Genomic DNA, 20000 nt, shown 5'->3' with positions numbered 1-20000 from the left:
AAAAATACCAGGATCCAGATGTGGATCATAAAAATAACTTCCAGAAATGATCACTGCAGGTCTAGGAGGGTGGGCACTTACGTTCATGAGGTGTTGCTGGAGTAGTAATGTGTATATCTCCAGTTACAGCGTGTGTGTGTGTGTGTGTGTGTGTGTGTGTGTGTGTGCGCGCGCGCACCTGCACTATGCGGCTGAGGTGGCAGTCTGCGGCGAGCTCCAGGCCTTGTTTCTCAGCCCAGGCCTCGATGTGGCTGAGTTGTTGGCGCAGGATGGCGCCCCAGTAGTGCGAGCACAGACCCGAGTCGGATTCAGTCACCAGCTTGTTGAACAGCCACATGTTGATGAAGTGGAAGAGCTGAGAGAACAGCTGGATGGTGAGGGCCGCGTTCACACGGCAACGGCGCAGCAGCGACATGGCGCCTGTCAGCGTGTGCAGCACGTCCTCTGTGGGACAGGAAGCAAGGAGACATCGTCACAACACCACCGGCTTATGTCTTATAGTAAAGTATTCTGGTAGGAGTGTGAACGTGCTGACGAGTGGACACACACACACACACACACACACACACACACACACACACACACACACACAAGCAACGAGAGAAGCAACACGATCACAGGTATAATAGTTTTAACAATAAACTATTCAATTGTTACATTATATTATGCACTAACTTGCAAATATGATCCTCACTTGGTTCAATTAAAAAAAGTAGATTTATTCATCAGGAAAATAAGAACAATCTGAAAAATCTAAATCTAAAAAAATTTAAATATATAGCTCTAAAAAAATATCTAAAAACTAAAAAAAAAAAAATCTAAAAACAAAAAAGCTACATCCGAAAAGTGAAATTAAATCTGAGATCAAAATATAACAAAAAATAGATCTGAAAAATCTGTATCTGAAAAATAAAAACAACCCGTAAAAATCAACACCTAATAAAATAAATAAATAAATCAGAAAAATCCAAATAAAAAAATAAATAAAAATAAAACTGAAAAAAATCCCACAAATGTCAAAGAGGCAAAATTTGTCCTGCCAATTATTCGTACACTTACTAAGGCTGAATAAAGTCCATGCAAACTGTTGAAAGGTTAAACACGAGCTGAGAGAGAGAGAGAGAGAGAGAGAGAGAGAGAGAGAGAGAGAGAGAGAGAAAGAAAGAGAGAGAGAGCGAGAGCGTGTCTCTCACCGATCTTGGGTCTCTGTGGGTTTTGTTCTTCAGGATCGTCGAGGAACGCCGGCATGTAGTTGTTCAGATCTGACTGCAGGCAGTGAACCAGGTACCTGAAGGAAGAGAGGAAAAGGAAACACGTACAGATCTGTAAACAGGAACATCCACCAGAATAAACCAAAAAAAAATCCCCTACACACACTTTTAAATATATAGCTGCAAAATGAGTTAATTATCACACACTGGCAACGACGCGTCCCGACACGACAGACCAAAATCATGTGTTTTTAACGTCACTTGGCTGAGCAAACTTGATCAGGGTGGGCACCAAAGTGGGAGGGGTCAGTGATGCAACAACTTTATGCAAATGAGAAGCAAACTGAGAGGCGGTGAAGTGCGACTAGTCCTGACTCCAGTCCTGAAATGCATTTGATATCAAATCTCAAGTTTTTTTGTTTTTTAAGGAATCTGACAGTGATGGAGTAAACCCGTGTGGTTTTTCTGCGACACTCACTTGAAGGCCATCTGGACGAGGTGCGCGAGGACGTCCTGTGCGTCCAGCGTGACGCGGCTCAGGTCTTTGTCCTGCTTGATGAAGTTGAGCAGCTCCGAGGCGTTGGCCATCCAGAAGGCCAGAGCGCCAGCGATATTTTTCTGCTTCTGTAAGAGAGATGGAGTGTTATCCACAGCTCGGGGACAAACTCACGAGGGCCAGGAGAGGGGTTCTCACAGCCACAAGAAGCAGTAGCAGTCCCAGGACAGACTCGAGCCCCTGTCTGACCCACCCTCGCTCCACCACAACCAGACACCGCGGGCCGAGTGGAGCGCAGACCTGTGACTAACTCGTAACGTTCCCGCTGTGGTCACTGCGCGCCATAAGGCAACAATACAGCAGGGAACGGTTTAGTTTTAGTCTTTTCCCACTGCACAAAGTACCAGAACCTTTGGCTCCAGAAGACTTTAACTGCTTTTTCCTTCAGCCATGTATCCGGTATCAAAAGGCGATGTTTCCTGTTTAACAGGAAATAAACGGTACGCAACAGTCAGAAAATAAGACAAGAGCACCACCTACTGTAGAAGCTCCATAACATCAACAGTTAACATCATAAACTTCATCCATAATAGCTCGCTGCTGTGTCTTAAGTTTCTTCGATAAAAAAACAGTAGAGCAGCAAATTTAAAAAAAAAAAAAAGTTTAATTGATCAATCTTTTAATAAAGTTAAACGTGTCAATGTTTTCCAAGGCCAAACCGAACTAAAAATTTCCACCGGATTTACCTCGTACTCACGTGTGCATGCCGATAAACATCAAAAACACGTGAATTACAGAGCGTGCTCATGGCGTAGCTGATTTACGTTAAGCCACGCCCACAAAATTAGAGCCGAAAACGACGACTAAACTGTGAAAGAGCTGTAAGTCTTCCAGTAATGCAGCTCAGCCACTGCAGCGCGCCAGCTACCATAGACACACACTAACCCTGCGTCCCAACTGGGAAAAACAAACTCCTCGGGGTAACTCCTCCTCCTTTTATAGGGTGCCATTACTTTAGTCCTGAACCAATTTGGCTTATTTTATGGCGTTGTTATGGATTGCTTTTATTCAAGTCATTCATATAAAATGACTGCATTTCACAAAACTAAATAAAAATAAATAAATAAAAAAAAAGACATGGAACGTGATTTTATTTATTTACTGATTTTATATTTTCATTGACCCGCTAACGTCCTTAATATATTATTTTCATTCTAGCGTAGTTACGACAATCGGCTGCGTATATTTTTCTAGCTACTCGACGCTTCTTACTCCAACAGCATCGCTTCACCATAATGACGCAGTAGCTTTAACCGTTGTCATGGTAACCGTCGTTTCTGAAGTTGGTGGAAAATAGAAAAACCGAGAATCTTAAGTACTGGTTCCTGTGCAGCGGAGACAAGAAGAAGAAGAAGAAAAAAAAACAACACACTCTGAGAGAATGAGGCACTTGACAGAGCAGTGTCTGGTTGCTGTGGAGTTAAATGTCCCCAGTACACAGCGAAGGATACACACGGCCCAGACACACACACACACACACACACACACACACACACACTTGCTGAACTGGAACCTTGTGTATACCACATACACACACTCTCGCACACACACTTTTCCCTCTGACGGCGACGGCTGCCCCCCCTCCCTTTCTGGTTTCAGCCATAGAATGCATTCAGAAGAATGAGAACATTAACCACAGATATAAACAAAACATAATCAAATTATTAAAAGAAAACAAAAACGAAAGCAGCAGAACACGGGCTTGTCTCGCATCCACACTGAAGTGCAGGAAGCAGAAGGTGACATGGAGATGCCAGAATTAAATGCTGCCACAGTCAGAGATCAGAGTTTTAATTGGAGGTTTAGTATCACATGGTCCAGGTTGGAGCTGAATGAAGGGTTACGCTTGTTTAATATTATTATTGCTTTTTTGTTTGTTTGTTTGTTGTTGTTTTTTTAGTGTCCAGCTGCTGGAGGAGGGATTATTGGCAAAGTTTCCGTTATGGGAGGGGCAAAGGCATGTAAGACTAAGCCAAGCTAACTGAGGAGGGGGAGGGAGATGAGGAAAGAGACAGAAAGAGAGAGAGAGAGAGAGAGAGAGAGACAGACAGAGAGATAGACAGCTCTCCCTGGCAGTACAGTCTCCTACCTGGTCACCTTCAGGAATCTCCTGCAGAGAGAGGAGGAGTGGGAAGAGGGGGAACAAACATCCGACAGGACAGAGAGAGAGACTGTCAACAACGGCTATGGCATGGACAGAGATATCACACACACACACACACACACAAAATGTACACAGTCCCTTCCTGACCTGACATTATACACATGTGAAGTGATGTGTCTTTTTTTTTTAAACTCTTACAATAGAATTCGAGTAAAGTCTTAAAGGTTTATTTTTAAGGAAGGGTATAATAAAAGCGTCGCTACGACAGTAACCCGTTTTTGCGTTTGTGCTAGCAAGCAACACAGCTCGATTCCATCAGAACTGACACCGATGGCTGATTTTCTCTCAGTTTCAGCCTAATTACACCACAGCGCTGTTGAATTCACGATTCTGATTGGTCCGAAAGTGTTGATACATTTCCTGTAATCACACGACTAGTTTCAGCTGCAAGGCGAATCAGATGTTTATATTAACGCGCTCGTTCTCATATGTTATCGTTTCAATAGGAACAACTCGGGGGGTTGGGGGGGGCTTGTGTGGCGGAGGCTTTATGTAAATTTTTTAAGGATTAAAAAAACGTTATTGTGTTGTGTCAACAATTCTGTAAGATGTTTATGTACATTTATGGAAGGAGTCTCCAGTATCAGGGCTTTGTAACAGTCAGAGGTAAAGCTGCAATTTTTAGCTACCGAGCTCACAGATTAAGCTCCCGAGCTCACGAGTCAAGCTCCCGAGTTAACGACTCAAGCTCCCGAGTTAACAAATCAAGCTCCTCAGGTTACGAATCAAGCTCCTCAGGTTACGAATCAAGCTCCCGAGTTAACGAATCAAGCTCCCGAGTTAACAAATCAAGCTCCCGAGTTTACGTATCAAGCTCCTCAGTTTACGAATCAAGCTCCCGAGTTAACGAATCAAGCTCCCGAGTTAACGAATCAAGCTCCCGAGTTTACGAATCAAGCTCCCGAGTTTACGAATCAAGCTCCTCAGTTTACGAATCAAGCTCCCGAGTTAACGAATCAAGCTCCCGAGTTAACGAATCAAGCTCCCGAGTTTACGAATCAAGCTCCCGAGTTTACGAATCAAGCTCCTCAGTTTACGAATCAAGCTCCCGAGTTAACGAATCAAGCTCCCGAGTTAACGAATCAAGCTCCTCAGGTTACGACTCAAGCTCCTCAGGTTACGAATCAAGCTCTTGAGTTTACGCTCCTGAGTTTATGACTTGAAACATAGTACTGTGTGTAGCAGTTATTACTAAACATAAACACAGTCTAAGTTTATTATTATGGAGTCTTTTGCTGTTAGCCCAAATGATTAAAGGTTTAAACTCGCCATCCATTATTATCCATATTTCCCAGTTGCCAAGCAACAGAGCTCTCGGCTTTATCCATATAAACAGGGAATGTTTTTCTTAAGAAGCACAATTTGTTTTCAAGCATATTGCATTAGAAAAGCTATTCAGGCCACACCTACTGGACCCACGCCCACATGATTCAGGATGTAGTGGATTTCTATATTGTAGGAAATTAAAAGGTCTTTTTATGAAGATTTAAAACTTTTAAATTCTTATTTTTGGTCAGACGTACGGCACCTCACTGATGCCACAAGCATGCTCCTGGTGTGAGTGTGTGTACTCACTCACTCCACGCTCTGGCACAGGACCAGCTCAGACATACGGGAACCCGTTTACTATTTTAACTCTCTTTACTTTTATTCTGTTTTACTTCTGCCACCCAGCAGGACAGGCCACCTACGACCCGGGCGGCTAAACGGCAGAGTAAATAAACCCGCGTCGGCCGTTTAACTCGTCTGGCGTGTGGTCGCAGGCTGTGTGAGTCACCGCTCCTGAACGGCGTAAAGTTGAAACAGACGGGAAGGGAAAACACGCAGACGAACACGGACACACACATAAACAAACACTGAGCAGCACCGTCACGTACGTAAGGGCCATGATTCGAGCTGTGATGTAGGCCATGCCTTAAACGCTACACCTACGACAACTACAGCAATCTATACATCAAAACCACTAGGGTCTACTCACGCTACGCACAAGGCTAATGCTGCTAACCGATGCTTAGACAAGTTCAGCATCATAACACACTCTCAAACAGACCTGTCAGTTAATGACAGGGAGGCGTGGCCTAATGCTTAAAGGACGTATTGGATATACAAAGTGACCCGTATTATTATATGCATACTCGTAGAGCAGGCTTATTGTGTCGAAAAGGAATTCCTGAGTGTGTGATAACGCTAAACTGCTAGCTTGCTAGCTACATTAGCCACGAATACATTTGTGGTAGTGTGTCAAGATTCTGTTATATTCGTTGATGGAGGAAACTGCATTGTGTTGAGGCTGGGAACTCACCTGGATCACTCCTTCCATCATGCTCACCATCTTGTTGACGATGGCGATGACTTTGTGCGTGCGCTCTGACGCGCTGATGTCGGGTCTGTAGTGGCTGGACAGCACGTAGCGGCAGGTCATGTACAGCACGTAGGTGGGGGACAGCTTAAAGTGCACCGTGGAGCTGTTGGTGTAGTTGATGATGGCCGACAGGAAAGCATCTTCAGCTGAGGAGGGGGAAAAGAATAAACGAGAGCATGATTTAAACAGGGACGTTCCTCGAAATCTAAACGGAGGCGTTAAGGTCACTTTCACGCCTATTCATCCGTTTAATGAATCGGAATCAAAGTAACATTCATTTGATTCTTTTGATTCGTTTGCTATTTGGTTTGGTTTCAGACGGCATATAAAATAAATGAATCAAAAAGCAAAAAAAAAAAGAATAAAAAATGCTGGCTGAGGTGTGTGTGCACGTGTGTGTGTGTGTGTGTGTGTGTGTGTGTGTGTGTGTGTGTGTGTGTGTGTACACAGGTGTGGGCTGGAAATGTCTTCATAGAACTCTGATTCTTTAGTCAAAAAGTACAGGGACCATAAAAGATAAAAAGAAACCCGGTGTCGGTGCTACAGTTCTGCTCATAAGTTTACACACCCCTTGCAGATCTGCAAAATGTTAACGTACCGTATTTGAGCCCTTTCCAACAGCGGCTATATGACGTTGAGATCCGTCTTTTCACACTGAGGACGACGGAGGGACTCGTACACGACTATTGCACAAGGTGCAAACGCTCACTGATGCTCGAGAAGGCAACACGATACATTAAGAGTGTGTGTGGGGGGGCGGTAAAAAAACCGGACAGGTCACGAAATGATATCGTCGGTGTTTTGCGTTTCGCTGACCGCTAAGGCGGGCGCACTGTACGAATGACGAGCTAGCCCGGTTTCTAAATCCAGCACGTATCGAAATCTCAGACTTTGGGTTCTGGACGTCTTTTGGAGAAGGCGGGGGAAAACGCGCGTCTTTGCGACGTTACGTATGAGGTCTCATCTAATTGCGCTTTGAAAAGATTAGCGTTGAATTTATGAGCGCGGCGACAGGGCGTCAAGTCCGAGCGCCGCGCTCCGCCCGAAGCTCCGCCCTTTCTGTACAGAAACCGTGGCTTCACCGGCGTAAAGCGGTTCCGTCGATGATCATCCGTACGCGGCCTTAGGGTGGAGTCCATCGTTTCGTATATATTCTAGATTGTTAAATAAACCTGACTAGTAAACGAGAAGATAATAAACTGGGAAACGGGTGTGTGGGTGGAGGCTCTGATCGGATGTAGACTACAGCACTCTGGCTCTGTAAAACCGACTCACACTTTGCATGGACATTTGCATCATCCACCAGGAGCTGCACCTCATACGTTCCCGTCAGGTCAGGATGTAAAACAGCCGACTGACACACAATCACGCGGTCATGACGCGCTGCAACTAAACAGCACGTCCATTTAAAGCGAGCTGGAGGAGTGAAAAACCCTTCTGAAGGATGAAGGCGGGGACACGGGAGCTCCGCCTCTTTCTTACGCCGCCTCTCAGTCGATGGAGCGTTCATGGAGGCACGTCATTACATTCATTGTACACACAGCTTCTTGTTTATGAGCTCCTCTGCACGTTTACTACGATCTACGTCACTCTGTAGGTGCACACTTATAGAATGTAGTACAGCTGCGGAGCTGTACAAAAGTATTGGCCCCCCCTCTACACTGTACCGCAAAGAAGAGAGCACATCACTGAGCAGATGTATCCAGGTGGTGGTTTATTCACTGTGTGTGTGTGTGTGTGGGGTGCTAATGTGTGTGTATCAATGTTGTTAAGGTTTTAAACACCATCTTACTGCACAATTTCACATCTGTTTTAATCAGGAAGCAGTGTGACCACAATCCAGCTGCAGATAACAATCTTAACAGGCTTTGCAGGAGTTTTCATAATTCAAAGTGAAAGTTAAAATGCCTCTTTAATACGCATCTGTCACCCGGAAACCTGAACTATAGTGTAGTATTTATAAAGAACTAAGCAACTGTAATTCTTTTATAGAGGAAAGCTTACTGAGTTTAGAGGAGCCGCGGTTAATACCGCTCACGTATTGATGTGAGAATTGATTTTTCCCCTTCCTGCTTTAAAAAAAAACAACAAAAAAAAACAGCCTGACTGCACGAGGCTGTGAAATGGGTCGAGCGGAAAAAGCTCTTTCTGGTCCGCTAGCACCGCGACAGAACGTTCGACACGACACGCGTCTAACGGCGTGTCATAGAGAGACCTGGAAAGAAACACGTACAAAAAGGAAAAGGAAACAGCATGTGGAATTAGTGTTGAGAAGAGAAAAAGAGAGAGAAAGAAAGAGAGAGGGACAGAGAGAGAGAGAGTGAGTGTGTGTGTGTGTAGGGGGTACTTACAGTTGTCCCTGAACTCGATGCTGGCCGGCAGGGTGATATCGGGGCTGTCATGGGGCCTGTAAGGAGAAAACACACGCTCAGTGAACCAGATCACGTACTCCACATTCACTCCACTGTCCACAGACACACTGCGCTCCAGCCCTGCTGCTCCTCTCCGGCCGTACAGCATGGTGCCGTGTGTGTGTGTGTGTGTGTGTGTGTGTGTGTGTGCGCAGTAATACTGTATTATAGATGAGAGGCCGGGACAGAAGGATTCAGGTATCCACGGTGTAGGTTACAGAGGAATGGATCAGGTTTTTTTTTTTTTTTATATATACACGCACACTTCGTTCCTAAACTGACTGTTTATGTGTATCTGTAATGACGTGCGGCGTCCACCAGGGGGCTCGTGAGCGTCGCGTAAACCAAGATACGCTGTAGGTTTTTCAGACGGTGCGTTCGACAAACGGGACTTGATTTTTGCGCTTTTAAATCGGTTTTCAAGACGTTAAAATTGGAAGAAAACCGTTGCTAGGCAACCGAGAAACACAGCCTCAGAGTATAAGCTAGCTAACGGTCGGAGAGATCGATTTAGCTAGCTAGTACATTACAAACGGTTTTTCTTTTAACAATGTAAATGCAGGTAGGAGTAATAAACACAGGGGTTACTTTTTGTTTTTTTTTTAAAAAAAAGTGCTGGGGGAGGAAAACAAACAAATACATTTTTTAAATTTTTTTTTTTAAAAACGCTGCACGAAGTCAATTCTCGCTGAAAGCATTTCGGAAGCGTTTCCGTTTGTCCAAATTCAGCAGCATCGAGAGGTTCGAGTATCAAAGCGCGTCAGTTAATCCCATCCAAAGAACTGAAATTGTGGCGATGGTTTAGATCTGATCGTTACCGCGTCGCCGTGGGTTACACACCCTACGTCACCGCGTCGTCCGTGTCAATCAGGATACATTTGAAAACGCGTCTTTTTCTCCATGTTTTGATCTTCCGAGCTTTCGGAAAACGCTCTCCCAAGCAGACGAGTTTGAAAACGGAGATATTCAAAAGCAATGCCGTATTCTTAGTCACGTGACCCGATCATCTCAAAACGAACAAGATGGTGGACGATGTTGTACTGCAGATGTTGTGCCTGCGATCCAGTTTGAAAGCGTCCTCAAAGATTAATGGCACTTTGTACAACCTTCAGATCGAACTTTTAAACAAACGCCCGATGGAAAATTCGCCGCTGTCGCCGACGCCATGATGTTGCTCGCTTCTAGTTATGTGAGAGTTTTTTCTTTCCTCACAGAGGAAGCATTTTATTAAAGATACCAGGTGTGTAAAGTGAGAGTTATAGAAAGTGTTTTTCATCCGTTGCGATGTGAACTATTTAGTGAGTGTATGCGCTGTAGCAGAACTCTCACCTCCCATCATGCTTTGCGAAGTCGGGGTCTGCGCGGATCATGGGCTTCACCATGCCTCTCTCCCCGATGTTACCCGGACGATCCATGTCCAGCTTCCCTGAGCTCTGAAACCACACACACACACAGTCAGATACACTGCATACTGTAGCTCAAACCTCCACACACACTCACGATAGCCTAAAACACACACACAGTGTGTGTACCTTGCTGGTTGGGAGTGCAGCACCGCTGTGAATGTCCCCCTGCAGGTCAAAGGCCGTCTCTGGTACACTCCTACTTCAAAACACAGGAAGGAGATCGAGATAACACGATGAGACAAAATGAAAGAATTGTTAACGGCCCTTTATATCATAATAATAATAATAATAATAATAATAATAGTAATTTTATATAGTGCCTTTAAAAGTAGTTCTCAAGGTGCTTTACATAAAAATGCGAACGTGTATAAATACAAATCGTAAAACAAAACAAATCATCCCCCCCCCAGTGTCTCAAACGACTCGTTCAATGATCCGTTCTAAATGATTCATTCTAAACTCCTCTTTTCAGAGAGCATACTCCGCTCTGATTGGTCAGACGTCCCAGTCTGTCGTGACTGGTCTACCGCTGCAGACCAGAGGCGGGGTTTTTTCTGTTACAAACCCACGTAGGTTAGAACAGGAAGTAAAGTCTGGAATCACTAACGAGTCGTTTCGGCTGTTCAGAACCGATTCCTTCTTTTGGGAGTCGATAACTCCGTTTGTCGTGCGCTTTGTGAACGTAAAAAGTCTGCACAGTTTCAAAAATCAAACAGCTCTATAACACACCGCATGAAAGGTCATATCTGAAAAATCCGTAATACGTGCACTTTAAGATAAGATTTAAAACTACCTCACGGGATCGCTCGTGCTTGGCCAGGTCGGGATTCCAGCTGCTTTTTTGGGGTTTGGAACACACTGTAATTTGTTGCGTGAGGATTTATTTACCCCAGTGAGCCGTGCGCTGCACTAATCGATACGAGGGGGAAAAGACTAACAGGATGAACCAGTTTTTCAGCCGGAGAGAAAGATAACACAGGACGAAGTCTTGTGATATCATCACACCTGACTCCCACGTGGAAGTTCAGTGTAAAGTGTCCGGTCCCGTGTGGCTGAACGACACGTCTGAAGGACGTCCTTATCTCTTCAGGAAGTGTCAACACTGCTAAAAACCCTACCGCAAACACACTCCATGCTAACCGCATGCGTGATCGAACAATCCTGTTTGGAATATCTGCACCAGCTCACCTCTGACACTGGAGACTCCTTCCGTAATTCTTAAATAAATAAACACCCCCTAACAGGAAACCGCACCACGCTAACGCAGCACGGTATGTAAATGGAAGTGTATACGATAAACGGTGACACACGGCACATTTCACCCGCCGCTTTTGATCACCGATCGACCTGTTTACTGACAGAAACGTTAAATACCGGCTCGTTTCCTGTTCACGACCTCACAGGTCAAAGTTCGCCGCAAGAAGTGAAAAACGACCGCAAGTGTGTGTTATTTCTGCGTTATGACGTTTTTCTCTTCAGTGAAGACGTTTTTCTCTTCCTGGTATCACATTTAAATACAATAAATAGACAAGGAATTGTGTTTCTAACATAGAGGCTAATGGCGGTGAAGCACAGGGTGAATCCGGCGGTATTCTGACAATACGGTACGTGTGAATATGACAACATGGAGGAGAAGAGATCGTTACACGTCTGTGCGTCCACGGTCAGACTCTTTAAACACGTTTTATCAACCTTCCGAAGATTTTTACACGTCGTATATTTTATACGTTATTCAGAACCGTTTCACTGTCTTACTAATGTGTATTTTATTCAGAATAAAAACAATTAAAAAAATTTTTTTTTAAAAAGAGCAGCACTAAAGCTGGTCCATTCATACGTACACCAAGTAAAATTTCAGACTTTTTCAGAAACGCACGACGATGACGATGACGTAGAAGCAAAACCATATAACAGCCTGACAAACACAATGCACACACACACACACACACACACACGAATAAGAGGTTTTAAAGTCAGAAATGTATTCATTATTTTCTGTAACTAGTAACACGAAGCTGATTATTTCCACTCACCGGTGCTGCGCTGCGTTCCTCTGAGCCTGCATACACTGCGACCGGTTCATCCAGGACTTTATACTTTATAACTACACTCAACTCTGTGTGTGTGTGTGTGTGTGTGTGTGTGTGTGTGTGTCCTGCCTCCAGCAAACACACTGCAGTAACACACAACCACACCCGCTCTGATCAGATTATAGACTTTCCCTGTGCCTCAAGCCTCTCATAACCCCGTCTTTTTCACTCTGTGTGTGTGTGTGTGTGTGTGTGTGTCCCTCCCCATCCCGTCCTTCTGGCCCTCACACACCCTATCTCTCGTCTCACACACACACACACACACACACTTGCGTGGAGTGCCGGTTGCCGTGGCAGTAGAGTCTCCAGCGATACGCACGCCACTGATGGAAATACAAACACTGCACACTGGCACAAACAAGAAACGTCAAACACGTGTCACTCTCACACACACACACACACACACACTCACACAATAATCAGCGCTGCCACCCTGAGGTTTATATTTCCAGAGTGTTTTATTCCGATTACGCCTCGGCACCTTCTCTCTGTCTATAGTGTTAGAGTTAATGTCGAGAGTCGTCACTTACGCTGCTCATTTCCTCTAAGATCCTCTCTCTCTCTCTCTCTCTCTCTCTCTCTCTCTCTCTCTCGCTCCTTCTCTTACAGCTCATCACTCCAGGGTATTATCAGCACACCTTTAGGTGCAGCCTTCACACTGTAATTCATCACTCACTTTTGTCATGAACGACCCGTTACACACAGTCGATGGACTTGGTGGAATTTGGTTCCGACCTTCGAGAGTGTTCGTCACGAACACATCAGTACTGCGTCATCACGGATATCAGCGTCGGGACGAACGCTCGACCGCTCAGACATTCCTCCCGTTAATCAGCTTGAACTTTCCCTCCTGAACCGAACTTGGAACTTTTTACCAACATCATATTATCTTTCTATAAATAAATAAACAGACGAAAATATGAACCACGGTGGGGTTTTTTTTTTTTTTTTAAAGTTACGCTGACGTTCCTGCGAACGAGCTGTTGCTATAGAAACGGAAACCTGCTTTGCAGCTGCACTATGCTCACAGCGGCTGTTACAGGAAATTCAATCGACACGTTCTGACCAATCAGAAGCGAGAATTCAGTGTTGTGGTGTTTTTTAAAAAAACGCTATAGAAGCTATTTCAGCTTTCAAGTTTTTTTCTTCTTCTTTTCCTTCCGCTCTCACTGTGGCGGTCAGTGTGTGTACGGCTTTATCGGGATACAGCACAAACTACACACATCTCACCTTTAAACAACCCCACCTTTAAACAGGGCATTTTCCCTGAAGGGTGCCAAAACTTTATCATACCCACAGATGCCTTTGTAGATTTTTTTAAAAATTATAAATGTATATATTTATAGAACTCATTACATGCAACCGGTCAAAAGTTTAGACACACTCCTTCTTTATTTTATCTTTATTTTTATTTTAATAAAAGAATATATATATATATATATATATATATATATATATATATATATATATATATATAAAGTCATAAAAACTCTGGAGTCCCATGGAACTATGGGAATTATGTTGTGATAAAAAAAAATCCAAAATAAATCTAAATATTTTAATATTTTATCATCTTCAAAGCCGACGCCCTTTCTGCCTAGAATTTCCAGAAATGTATTATTGGCGTTTTCTCGAGCGATTTCTTGAGGAATTTCCCCGAGATGATTTTTAAACAGTATTAAAGGAGTTCACACCAACGCCGGACTCTTATCTCCTGCTTTTCGGAATATTTCTCTCCGAGTCGTGCGTTTAAATAAAGATTATTCTGTAAATGAATCCCCAAATCGCAGAGTGCGCTCCTCACTGTAACATGAAGTTCAGTAAGAGGACATGAGCACTGAGGTGTTCACGCTGTAGATCTCCACTCACCCTGACTTGTGTCTGCCCTTCACCATGCCCCCCGGGTCTCTCATGCCCAGGCCGTGGTCGTAACTGGGGTCCACGAACTTGAAGACGTGCGCGGCGCCGAACTGCAGCGTCATCCCACTGCGCAGCACCGTGGTGTCCGAGATCCTCTGTCCGTCCACGAAGGTCTCGGCGTCCAGAGTGACGGGCGTGACCGTGACCAGACCATCAGCGTGCATCAGGTTACAGTGGTGCGGCAGGATACCCGGCCCAAACAGCTGTCCCGGTGGAACCAACACACACTCTTCATTGTTATACAGCGACCACAAAATGACCAGACAGTGCAGTCTCCCACTAACGAGTGAAAACACCGTCTCCTGAATCTTACCCTCACAAAGATTTCTATTCTGCTCACCTGGATGTTTCCGTCTTCGCTCCGGTCCGAGCCGACCTCGGTCACGCTGTGCTGTAACCGGTACAGTTTAGGCTTATCCCTGGAGTCTGAACCATCTACACACACACACACACACACAGTGAGAAACACACAGTCTACACATGGATCCACATACAGAAAATTAAACACACCTCTATTTTTAACAAACACCACAACACACGCTCAAAACATTTCACAGACTCCAGCAACACCAAAACGGTCTCCTCAAAAAGCCCCGAGAACACACTTCTACACGCGTCCGACGCGATTACGTCCCAAAATCGGACTGAAAAACAGCGGAGCGTTCATATACTCTACATTCACCACACAATGATAAATATTTCAAGCCTTTTTTTTGTGTTGTGATCTCGATTAATTAAATATCCAACATGCTAACTCTAAGCCGAAGAAATAAAAATCAGAAATATTCCAGGTGGCTTACGTAGCCGTGTCCCAAATGAGCGTATTATAAAACAGAAGAATTTATATTGTATAATGTATATTGACAAATCAGAACGCACGTACGAGTTTAACGTTTATCGAGTCGAGAAAAAAAAAAAAACACACATTTTTGGGTTCAGAGGTCGTTTAAAATTTGCAACAGGAAAAATAATAGCTAAAATAATAATAAAAACTTTTGACGTGATGTCACAAGGGGGTGGAGATGTGTCGTAACAAGAGGGCGGAGACGTGTCGTAACCAGGGGGCGGAGACGTGTCGTAAAAAGAGGGCGGAGACGTGGTGTAAAAAGAGGGCGGAGATGTGTCGTAACCAGGGGGCGGAGACGTGGCGTAACCAGGGGGCGGAGACGTGGCGTAACCAGGGGGCGGAGACGTGGCGTAATCAGGGGGCGGAGACGTGGCGTAACCAGGGGGCGGAGACGTGACCGGAAAGTTTAAAAGTGCATAGGAACTAAAAGACTTGCTAACATAAGGACCTTTATACTACACCATGTGTCATCTACATATGCAGATATTTTACAGTGCGATGCTTTTTAAACCCTGGGTTTCTTTTGGCCCGCGTAGAGAGCGACGGGTGAGGGAGGAGATGTTAGTGAGACAGGTGCAGAGGGGGGCGGAGCAGCAGGTGAGGAGAGGCGTGTTACCTTCGTGTTGCCGATAAGCGTAGTAGGCATAGTGATTCCCTCGCCCTAGGAGAGGACACATGCACAGGAGCCGGAAGCACAGAGGAGGAAAGTGACCAAACAAACACCGAGTGAGAGAGAGAGAGAGAGAGAGAGAGAGAGAGAGAGAGAGATGTAGCAGAAGATTATTAGCTTGATTATTAGCACACACAGCTAACCCTCTATCACCTGTTTCATTGTTATGAGAGTGGATATTGGTTATTCACAGATATACTGTACATCTACACACAGTGTTAGTGAAATACAGGAACTGCAGCAGGAAGGGGGTCAGTGTGCAAGCAGCAGATGTGTGGGGGGAAAAAAAAAAACATCTGGCGCTGAGGAGTGAACACATGACTAACCGGAGACCTGAATATATCCCATCTCAGATACGTCAGGAAATCTGAGTAAGCACGTCATTTAGACCACACCTTCATTTCCACACATCAAGTTTTGAATGAGATATATGTAAGGAATTTAAATCTTGTATACGTGCCGTTATAGGAAAATAATCAACGACTAGGTGGCGCAGCTTCCCATCGGATGTTGATGATTTCCCTAGAACAGCACGTCCTGAAGTGTCCCGAATGAGTGTATATTTGCCTTCATGTGGTGCGATACAGACGTAAACCGTGGAGGAAGTCTCGTGCTGCGTCTCAAAACGCATACTTGTGTACGATTCTGGATCGTGATCACCATCAAGAAAGAACACTAACCAGTTTTCCTATTACGGTTAGTGGTTGAATTTTAAAACCCTCTCGCGTAGTCTTCACGCCTACCAACATGAGCTACGAAAGAAAACGCAAAAATCCACACCGGTGAGCGACTGGAGAAGGATCCGCTGTCATTATACAGTACGAGAGCGGCCTCTAGAGGCGAAATAAAAACTATCACTGACCAATTTTGTCGCGTTATTTGAAGTGTTTTTTGATTCGTCTTGTATGTCTCTATTTGTAGTAGTTATTTGGAGCGTTACTTTTTGGTTCAGTTTGGATGTATATAATTTATTTACTTTAATATTAATAATAATTCATATATATATATATATATATATATATATATATATATATATATATGTGTGTGTGTGTGTGTGTGTCATTAAAAGTACAGTACATTTCTATGGTGCAGTCAGTATTGTTCAGCAATATTTTACTTTGAGTGCTATATTTTCATTTAGTATACATTAAGATAAACTATCGGTTTATTACTCGGTTATCGGCGGTACCGCCCGACTTAGTTAATTAAATTAAACTCTGACCGTGATTTTGAAAGAAATTCGGCATTGCTAGTACATTTCACCGCGCCGTGAATGTCGGTGATGAAAGCGGTGCTACTGATGCTAACTCAACGCTGCACGTTTCATATCAAAACAGCCACAAAACGTGTGTGAAGGTGTGTAAGAGTGTGTGTGTGAGGGTGCCTGTGCGGCGCACCTGGACTCAGCTCGACCAGGTAGGGCAGTTTCTCAGGAGGTAGCGCCCCATGCAGCGGCCCCATCCTGTCGCCCGGCTTGACTCCTTTCTTAGGCATGAAGTCGGGAGGACGTTTCTTCAGCTGGAACACTAACGCCTCTGTAACAACATGACGACAATTCACTTCATCCTCATCTTCTGCGAGACATCGTTATTTTCCTCTAACAGCATGACTCTGTGTAAACACGTATACAGGGATGTGTCGGTAGCGCGTCAGACCTTTATCACTGGTCCAGTCTCTGAAGATCTGTAAAGGGCACTCCGAGTCCTCCAGTATGGTCTCTTTTACAGGTTTATCATCACAGTGGACCACCTGAGGAACACAACACGTCAAACCAACCACCAGAACAAGCACGCCGTATTTACGGACATGTCAAGGCTGGACTATATTCGCCTTCGGGCTCAGATATTAAGGCCCATATTACAGTTAGTTTGAATTTTAAACATAAACCGGACCTTACACCGTTCAGTCTCTAGTGAGGGAAAGACCAGATTCTACACCGTCTTACCATCTAATTTACCAACCCCAACCCTAACCGACACAGGTGCTCGATTTCTCCAGACGCCGAAGCTTTATTATCCTTATCCACGGCGCCGTGAAAGTTCGTGTCCTGCTTAACGATTTAGGAATTCTTCGGCGTAGAGACCGGAGCGATGACGCATCAACTTGTAGCTTCAACTCGTAGGTTTGCAGTAAATTAATCCTCATTTCGTTTGGATTATGAACCTGCAAAATTCTCATGGTTTTTTATTTATTTATTAACTTAAAACAAAAACAAACAAACAAAAAAGTTTGTCCTTGTTTACTCCCTAATTTGTTCTCGGCCAATTCCCACCCACCCGTCGTGCTCATCAGCTCCCTCCTATCACACGAAAGCTACCAAGCGGAGAGGGCCACGGCTAACACGTGCGTCCTCCGAGACACGTGAAGCCAGCCAACCGCATCACTCTTTCGCATCCATGAGCTCGGAAAGCCAGGATTGGCTAGTATCACACTGATTGACAGGGGAGATAGAGAGACCGAGTACGCCGTCCTCACACCCTGACCGATTTCGCACTTTTGGACTCCAGGTCACGGACGGCTGCGGCATCGTCGGGATTCAAACTCATGATCCCCTGATGATTTTTCTTCTTCGGTCCCTACACCAATCGCACATCTGTGCTGAAAATAAGCTGCACGTCGACTTAACCTGGAGCCGCTTAAACCTTGCTTATCAGAAACCGGCGAGGTTAATAAAGTATAGAATTAAACGGGAGCCAGAAGAGCATGAGCGGGTGTGGAGATTGACGCATGGGGGCTGAGGACCTCTTAAAGTGACTGTATGAATGCTTGTGAAGTCGGTCACATGAGCTCACCACAGCTCTCTCAATCCAGACCACTATGAATATCAAGGACTGTTATTAAGGTTTATAAAATCAATCAATCAATCAATCAATCAATCACCTTTCGCTACGCCAAGAAGAAGAACAGAAAAGCAAGCGCAATATTTCTCCCCACACATGCTGGTCGGTCTGCCATCGCAGAGCCAAACAGCAATTAATCAGCAGCAAAGAGCTCCTCTTAACATTAGACTCTGGCTTTAATCCAGCACACACCCCGTTCAGACGTGCTGAGACAGTCGGGATTTGTCCAGGGAGAAGCTGGAAGCATTTCATCAGCTCAATAAGCAAGCCGAAGCCCTGGCCAATTCACTACAGGCACGAGAAACAGGCAGGAGAGCTTTTACAATTAATTACTAATCGTATTTTACATGCTCGAGTGTAAAATAGAAGAAACACGAGCCTCCCTTACAGCTCCCCGAGATCAGACGCGAGCTCTCGGATGAACCGCTTTGATGATTTGGACCGGCGTTCGTGTCACGCCGCACGGAAACGTCACGTATTTTCCATTTAAAACACTGACGCATTCGAAACGATTCACTTACTCGCCGTGAATCGGTGAGGAATGTAGAGATGTTTGCATTTAGCATATTATGCATATTCATGAAGCTTATCATTTAATAAGTGGGAGGTGTAGAGACATCCCAAGGCCATTTTAAATCATTTCTTGGGACATTTAAAGTTTAATTAAAACCAGTACCGACGTGCTTAACGCTACCTTAAAGGAAAGAGAAAAAATGTAAAAACATTATTTATTTATTTTTTTAAAAATCATCCTGCATATTAATCTAATAAAAATAACCAATATGAGATCTTCAACAGCGTAAGTTTTTACTTCGTAATGGAATTACTTTTTTTTTTTTAAGTTTAAAAGCTCTCTCGTTGGCACGTTAGTCGACTTGGTTTCTGACATTACCCACAATGCCGCATGACTACGTGCTGACAGTGGTGCGTTTATTTATTCGTCTCTACTTTAAGAGAGAGCGATGCAGCGGCGCTTTAGTCCTTTAACCTGTCCAGCTCTCTGACCTTCTCACCTATACACTCTGCTCAAACAGATCAGCTTAAGAAGATTCAACTTTCACGTTAATACCGCCGTCAACGCCATCGCGCCAACTAGCTGAATCGAGTCTCGGCATAACTCGGCATCGGAAAGGTGCACTGCACTAACTTAACGCCACTGTAACTGCGCTAGCAATGACAATGTCCCCGCTGTGACTTAACACAAATACAGCGCTAAGCAAGAAAGTAGGGTTTTGTATACGTAGTTGGGTGTACTGTACCCGAGCGATGCAGTACTCTCTGGGGTTCTCCTTCTCCAGGCCGTACTTCTCCAGAGCCTCGGCCACGGCGAAGTCGGCCGTGTCGGTGGTGGACAACAGGATGGTCTTATAGGGGATGTTGGGCTTCAGACTGTCTGCGTAGATCCTCAGCGTCCCCCCTGAGACGAGCGGAAACAGAAAATAAATCGGCGTCAGTTTTTTTTTTGTAAAGTGGTCACCCTCATGTGGAAGAACCGTCACCGTCACCGACGTCACTACAAACTA

At 44.6% G+C, this 20000-nt stretch overlaps 1 protein-coding gene across 10 annotated transcripts in view; it reads right to left on the bottom strand.

Annotated features, from left to right (window-relative positions):
- afdna (afadin, adherens junction formation factor a) overlaps positions 1–20000 on the bottom strand; it is a 112591-nt gene that overhangs the window by 44771 nt on the left and 47820 nt on the right. For 6 of the 10 annotated variants that reach the window (XM_053614279.1, XM_053614273.1, XM_053614274.1 and 3 more), the window contains exons 6-18: positions 19737–19894; positions 17293–17386; positions 17035–17172; positions 14461–14555; positions 14070–14323; positions 10237–10306; positions 10034–10137; positions 8645–8700; positions 6234–6439; positions 3857–3877; positions 1690–1835; positions 1194–1288; positions 179–444 (exon numbers count right to left, since the gene is read on the bottom strand). In XM_053614279.1, coding sequence (XP_053470254.1) covers positions 179–444; positions 1194–1288; positions 1690–1835; positions 3857–3877; positions 6234–6439; positions 8645–8700; positions 10034–10137; positions 10237–10306; positions 14070–14323; positions 14461–14555; positions 17035–17172; positions 17293–17386; positions 19737–19894 — 1703 coding nt within the window. The remainder of the gene's footprint in view (positions 1–178; positions 445–1193; positions 1289–1689; positions 1836–3856; positions 3878–6233; positions 6440–8644; positions 8701–10033; positions 10138–10236; positions 10307–14069; positions 14324–14460; positions 14556–17034; positions 17173–17292; positions 17387–19736; positions 19895–20000) is intronic. The other 4 variants (XM_053614275.1, XM_053614283.1, XM_053614281.1 and 1 more) reach the window with 1 other exon arrangement.

This window comes from Ictalurus furcatus, chromosome 25, assembly GCF_023375685.1.
Source record: "Ictalurus furcatus strain D&B chromosome 25, Billie_1.0, whole genome shotgun sequence".
NCBI lineage: Eukaryota > Metazoa > Chordata > Actinopteri > Siluriformes > Ictaluridae > Ictalurus > Ictalurus furcatus.
Note: the sequence above shows the minus strand (reverse complement) of the source record. Positions and strands in the feature narration are given on the sequence as shown.